Source organism: Lupinus angustifolius, chromosome LG01 (genome assembly GCF_001865875.1).
Source record: "Lupinus angustifolius cultivar Tanjil chromosome LG01, LupAngTanjil_v1.0, whole genome shotgun sequence".
Lineage (NCBI taxonomy): Eukaryota > Viridiplantae > Streptophyta > Magnoliopsida > Fabales > Fabaceae > Lupinus > Lupinus angustifolius.
In genome coordinates this window covers 7,725,029-7,731,306 of record NC_032009.1, presented here as the reverse complement: position 1 = coordinate 7,731,306, position 6,278 = coordinate 7,725,029, and the positions used below count along the sequence as shown (strand labels likewise).

Sequence of the window (6,278 nt, the reverse complement as noted above, 5' to 3'; positions counted from 1 at the left end):
AATCAAAACCGTTTTTAAGTCTAATCAGTAATCAGACCGGTCTAACCATCCAGTCCAGTCTAATTCTAGCATAGGTGGCTAATGATCCTTTCAACTTTCAAGATTATTGAAACAAGTTTTATATTTATCAACAATTTTTTTTACACACAATCCAGAAATCAAACCCTTAAATTCCAGTTTTAAGGATCTGGAGTGAAAGTCATTAACATATTCTACTTCATACCTTAACATATAAAATGAACATGTTCAATTCCTAAACTCAATAGTTCAACCTTGTTATCATCGTAACTGAATTAAGTCCAAGTCAAACCCCATACATAATGAAGAACCCTCTATAACGTGGACTTCAAGGTACCTAAACTCATTGAATGGCTACTATTGTATCTCACTCTCTTCTCCATTCTCTCTTCACAGTCTCTTCCTCTTCCATTTCTTCATCATCTTCTTCTTCCTTCTTTGGTGGGACCCACCTTTATTCTCACGCCACACTCCTTTCTACATTTTCTTCACCTTCTTCTATCTTTTCTCCATCAAAAAACTCCAAATTCAAAACCTTTCTTGTTTCTGCTTCTTCTTCCAGAGATTACTATTCTACCCTCGGAATCCCCAAATCTGCATCTGTTAAAGAAATCAAAGCCGCTTATCGAAAATTAGCTCGTCAGGTACGTATCCCATTTTTTGAATTTAATTTGGAACTCAATGTTGTTTCTGTGGATGAAATTTTTTGATGCCCAAATAGTAAAGTTTTAAACTTTTGAGAAAAAGTTTAAGTGGGTATTCAGTATTATTCACATTTAGATAATAAACTAATACACTTCGGTGTGCTGCTGTCATTCCCAATAAATGTTGCTCCCACGAACGGAACCCTTGACCTTATATCACTAGACCAACGCCTTATTGGTAGAGAAGTGAACTTATTTGGTGTATGAGAATAGCTTATGACTTCCATGATATGTTTTTAGCTTATTTCTGTAAGCTTACTTGTAAACTTATGGTAATAAGTTTTTTTTAGCTTATTTCAAAATAGTTTATTGAATAAGTGTGTTGTTTACCATAATGCGCCCTAGGAATTAGCCGAATTACGGACATGACATGTGGCATGGATACTAGGATACAAAAAAATTAAAATGACATGACACAACTATGATGCAAAGATATATATAAAGTTAACATTCCTACATTTAAAGTGAGATAATATGTTTGAAAAGTTAGCATGAGTTATTCTAAATATGATAAAACTAGCATTTATCTAATTATTGTTACCTTTCTATCTGGAATGGTAAAAAAAAAATCAGAAAGTAAAAGTACAAATTTATAGATTATATTTAAGGATGTCCATGTCAGCTGGTGTGTTAGATATGGACTATTTTGAAGTGTTTGTGTTTCATAGGTTGTTGGCTCTAGACTAGAGCTATATGCACTTACAATTGTTTTGTTATTGTCCTGTTTTGGTATTTATTGTTTCCTTTTTAGTATCATCCTGATGTGAACAAGGAACCTGGAGCAACTGAAAAGTTCAAAGAAGTTAGTGCTGCTTATGAGGTAAGCAAAGTCATGACTGTTATGTCGATTTCTTTACTGGACTGGACCACTGTAGTTTATGCCTTTATCGTAGTTGTTATGATCCTCTCCATTAGTGAACATGTTTTAAATCAGTTGATTGATTTATTTGTGAAAAATGCCATGAATCTGTATTTTATTTATGTCTTTGAATTTATATTTTTTATTATATTTGTGTTGTCATCTTTTGAATTCTGAAGTACAATGCTGCAGGTGCTATCAGATGATAAAAAAAGAGCTTTGTATGATAAATATGGTGAGGATGGAGTTAAGAGTACTATCAGAGGAGGACCAAGTACCTATACGGTATTCAATATGCTTTTCTTTTGTTCATTTTGTATAATATTCAAATTTAGTGCGTATTAAAATCTTGCTTATCAGGAAAATCAGAGTGGTTAATATGCCAATACACATGCCTTCCATTTTGACACAGTTTGAAATGCATGCCAGTTTAAGTCTTTCTTTTCCTCTATCTACTTTTCTTTATCTGCTTCTCTAAGGGTAATTTGTATTTTATGTTTCCTGTTCTTGCAGACTGATCCATTTGATTTATTTGAGAGATTTTTTCGGTCAAGAGTGGATGACTTCCCTGGCATGGATCCAACCAATTTTGGAACACGTCAACGCAGTAGTTCCACGAAGGGTCAAGACATCCGGTGAGTTACTGTGTTGTGATTAAATTGGGTGTTTTTATTTTCCATTATAGTCGGGTGATCGATTACTATGCTTATTGTTTAGCTAAGTAAACTAGATACTACATGTTACATTTGACATTATTTAATTCAATATTTCAAAATTATATCTTATCGTTTCAATGCTATGATCAGAAGATGTGAATTGGCGATTCCACATATAAAAATGCTACATCCTTCAAATCTTTTTAATGAGAGTTTGTTGGAATTTAGAGCTGATATTTCATTAAAATATCAACAGTTATGATATCTCCTTGGAGTTTTCTGAGGCAATTTTTGGAGCAGAGAAAGAATTTGAGCTTACCCATATGGAAACCTGTGAAGTTTGTAACGGTACTGGAGGCAAGACAGGTTCCAAGAGAAGAGTATGCTCAACTTGTGGTGGGAGGGGTCAGGTGATGAGGACTGAACAAACACCTTTTGGAATGTTCTCGCGGGTAATTTGAGTTATTCTCCTGATCGATCTGGATACCTTAACTCTTAATTTTTTTATGGTGTGCTGATGTGAAAAAAATGAAACAACTACTCACAAAGTTTGGTGACTGGATTGGAGCTTGGATATACTTTCCAAGTGATATGAGGAGCTTGCATCTTCAGTGTAATTTTGTGATCTATTTGATTGCCAGATTGGTAGTTCCTGACTTCCGATGAAGAAATATATGATCTTCATGCGCATGACATGGAAGAAACTTGTAAACCAGCCTAACCCTTCCAAAAAAAAATGGAAAATAAATCAGGCACTATTGAATATATATTACTGAGTTTGACTCTGTTAATACTGTTTTTCATTTGTTTATTTATTTATTTTTCAAAATTTGCTTACAGCCCAATGAAAAATGTTGGTTCACTTGGTTGAGTGTGGTTGTTAAGTTGTTTAACATTAATATTCTTCTGTAGAATTTTGTACAGCTTAATTGGAAATCTGTGTTGAGAAATTGACTTGTACTTTTAACGGATTACTTATTAGTTGCTACGCATATCATGTAGGAATAAGGTAAAACGGTTTGCTGTAGTATTAATTTTGATATGCTAGCTTGCTTCTTTCAACAAACTGTCTACATTGATTTGCTGACATTTTACTTATTTTTTATACTAAAGTTTTTATGAAATTTTTACATGTCTGCACATGCTTGGCACCATTGTCCCCAGTAAAAATGTTATTCTGTGAGAAAAGTTGATCAAAGGGAAGATTTGTCCAATTGAAAGTCGTAGAGGTTGGAGAAGCCATGGAAAAGACTTCGATTGTTTAATTAAAGTTTTCTATTTTCATATACCTCAGTGTCATCAATTGATTCATGCAACCAACTCAACACAGTGGGATAAAACTTGGTTGTTGTTGTTGTTATTGTTGACACTTCCTCATGTCATTACTTTTGGGAATGGTTGACTTATGTTTTAATCAATTTCAGGTTGCATATCTTCATTCACATTCACTTTGTGCATATAATTTATTTACTACATAAATTGCTTATGGTGTTCTGAACCATTTACAGTTTAAAACCTTGTACCCTTTTTCTGCTTGAAAGTAATATTCTAATCCCTTTTCCAATAACAGGTTTCAGTTTGTCCAAACTGTGGAGGGGATGGTGAAGTCATATCTGAATATTGCCATAAGTGCAGAGGCGAAGAACGCATACGGGTTAAGAAAAATATCAAAGTTAAAATCCCCCCTGGGGTTAACTCTGGCAGTATTCTGCGTGTTGCTGGGGAGGGTGATGCCGGACCAAGAGGGTATGCCATATTTATATTTCTAACTATCAATATATAAAAAGGTGAGTTTGACACAACTGTCTACTTGAAATTTTCAAAAGAAAATGAAGGCATTAGAGATAAGAAAATATTTTATACAATCTCTGTTATTTGATGGTTAACTAATGTTTTTTTTGTTAAACTAGGAAATCACATTGTGTCCTTTTCAGTTTCTCCCAAAAACAAGGGATAATAATAATTTTTTCTTTTTTTGAAATGTTTCACCTGTGGTTTAGTACCTAAGGTATATAATTGTGTTATTGTGCATGTGAATTCAGATCTTATGTCTGTTCAAGTACATGATTTAAAAGCAGTTGTTAATTTTCTTGTCGTGGCAGGGCCCCTCGAGGTGATCTTTATGTTTATCTTGATGTAGAAGAGATACCAGGAATTCAAAGAGATGACATTAATCTCTGCTCAACTATATCGATCGATTATCTAGATGCCATACTAGGGACAGTTGTCAAGGTAAATTGTTTTAGTCACTAATCATGCTTGTAACAATATGCCATGTTTTTAAGTCAATAGTAATGTTGTTACAATGTTACCTAACTCCATCGAACATTTAATCTTTGCACCTAAACAGGTGAAGACAGTTGAAGGCACTTCTGAACTAGAAATACCTCATGGTACCCAACATGGAGATGTCCTTGTCCTTGCAAGAAAAGGTATCCCGAAATTAAAAAAACCATCGACACGTGGTGACCACTTATTTACGGTTAAAATCACAATACCAGAACGTATCAGGTAATGGATGATTTTTAGATAGATGTTTTTATTTGCTCCCTCCTCTCATTGTGTACTTTTTTGTCTATATCTTGTGAGTCTGTACTTCAGTGGTGGTACGATAATATTAATAATTTGTCTCTGGTTTGCATCTTCAGTATAACGGAACATCAGTTGCTTGAAGAACTTTCATTGCTAGGCAACAAAACGAGCAGCTGTTCAAAATCTCGTCCTCAAACTCGTGTTCCTAGTAAGCGGTTTCCTTCATTACTTTTGACTTATGTGTAGTTTTCTATTTTCCAACAATCTAATTTCAACAACAGAAAAAATCTATCAATGTTTTTGGCATATTGAAAATCTTTCAGAAACATGATATTTCTTAGGTCTTTTTCACCATTTTTGCAACTTGTAATAGACAACTTTTTGTCTGGCAATGAATAGAGTGTAGACATTTGAGTTGTGAACCATTGTCTCTAATTTTTGCAGAAGGAAGTACTGAAGCAACAGTTGCAGAACAAACTGAACAATCAGAAGACCAACATGTCCTATGGAAAAAAGTAAAGAACACTGCTCGGTAATTTTTTTCTCTTAGTCTTCATGTTACCTTCATATATTTTATTTTCATCAGTATATTTAGCGCCTTCTATTTTTATCGTAAGTAGAATCTTTGAGGGTCCCTTTTGATTTTTTATAAAAAATTATTACCTTACTCAGACTCCACTATATGTAAGTCTCGCACATTGAACCACTCTGCATATGTTTGCTTGATTGGACTTCTACTAAAAAAATAAAGAGGAGAGAATGTTAAAATAAAAAACACTTAATTTTATAATTATAGCGAAGTACAAAATGGGTTCTGATTTACCTGAACAATATACAACCAAAATCACATTTTTAGAATATTTTACAATCACCTTTTTTAAGCTTAAACAAATTGGCTTTTGACAGTAATTCCTAATCCCCCCTCTCCACATTTTGTTATACATCAGAACTGAGATTATGGCTATCTTGTTTTGTGCTATGAATCAATCTTTTAGCCCTCATTGCCCTATAAATGCTAAACTTGTAGGTCTATGGGAAATGGAGCTTTGAAGTGGCTGAAGGACAAGATTTAGTTCCATTGGTAGCAGTTTACCTTACTAAGGCTTGGGGGATTATGCAGATATTGCCTTCAAATGCCTTCAGTCAAAGAATTTTTAGCATCACACAACCAATTAAAACAACAAGCCATGCAATTTTCTTATTTTAAATAAATTTTGTCAATATCACAAGACTGCTATATTACAGCTTCACTTATTTAAAGATAACTTTTAGATAAATCAAAATTTGAGGAAATTTCAGTAATGCAAATCCATCTTCTCCATTATATTTGTATAGTTGATATCTTTCACCATGAATTTAAGGTTTGATTGTTACTATTGTAAATCTTTTACCAAATTAATCTTTTCCATTCATCACATAAATGGGCACCTAGTCCAGTTTATGAGAGTCATGTCACATAAATGGAAATTTCCAGACCAATTTCTAATAGGCAATTGAGACTTTTTTAGG

The 6,278-nt window shown here is 33.5% G+C and overlaps 1 protein-coding gene across 1 annotated transcript; it reads left to right on the top strand.

Annotated features, from left to right (window-relative positions):
- On the top strand, window positions 273–5,925 carry LOC109348967 (chaperone protein DnaJ-like). The gene is made up of 11 exons (XM_019589594.1): window positions 273–662; window positions 1,474–1,542; window positions 1,774–1,866; window positions 2,095–2,216; window positions 2,494–2,689; window positions 3,808–3,983; window positions 4,340–4,469; window positions 4,588–4,748; window positions 4,886–4,977; window positions 5,214–5,301; window positions 5,797–5,925. Exons 1-11 carry the CDS (start codon window positions 369–371, stop codon window positions 5,840–5,842), a joined length of 1,467 nt encoding a protein of 488 aa, XP_019445139.1. The 5' UTR covers window positions 273–368; the 3' UTR covers window positions 5,843–5,925.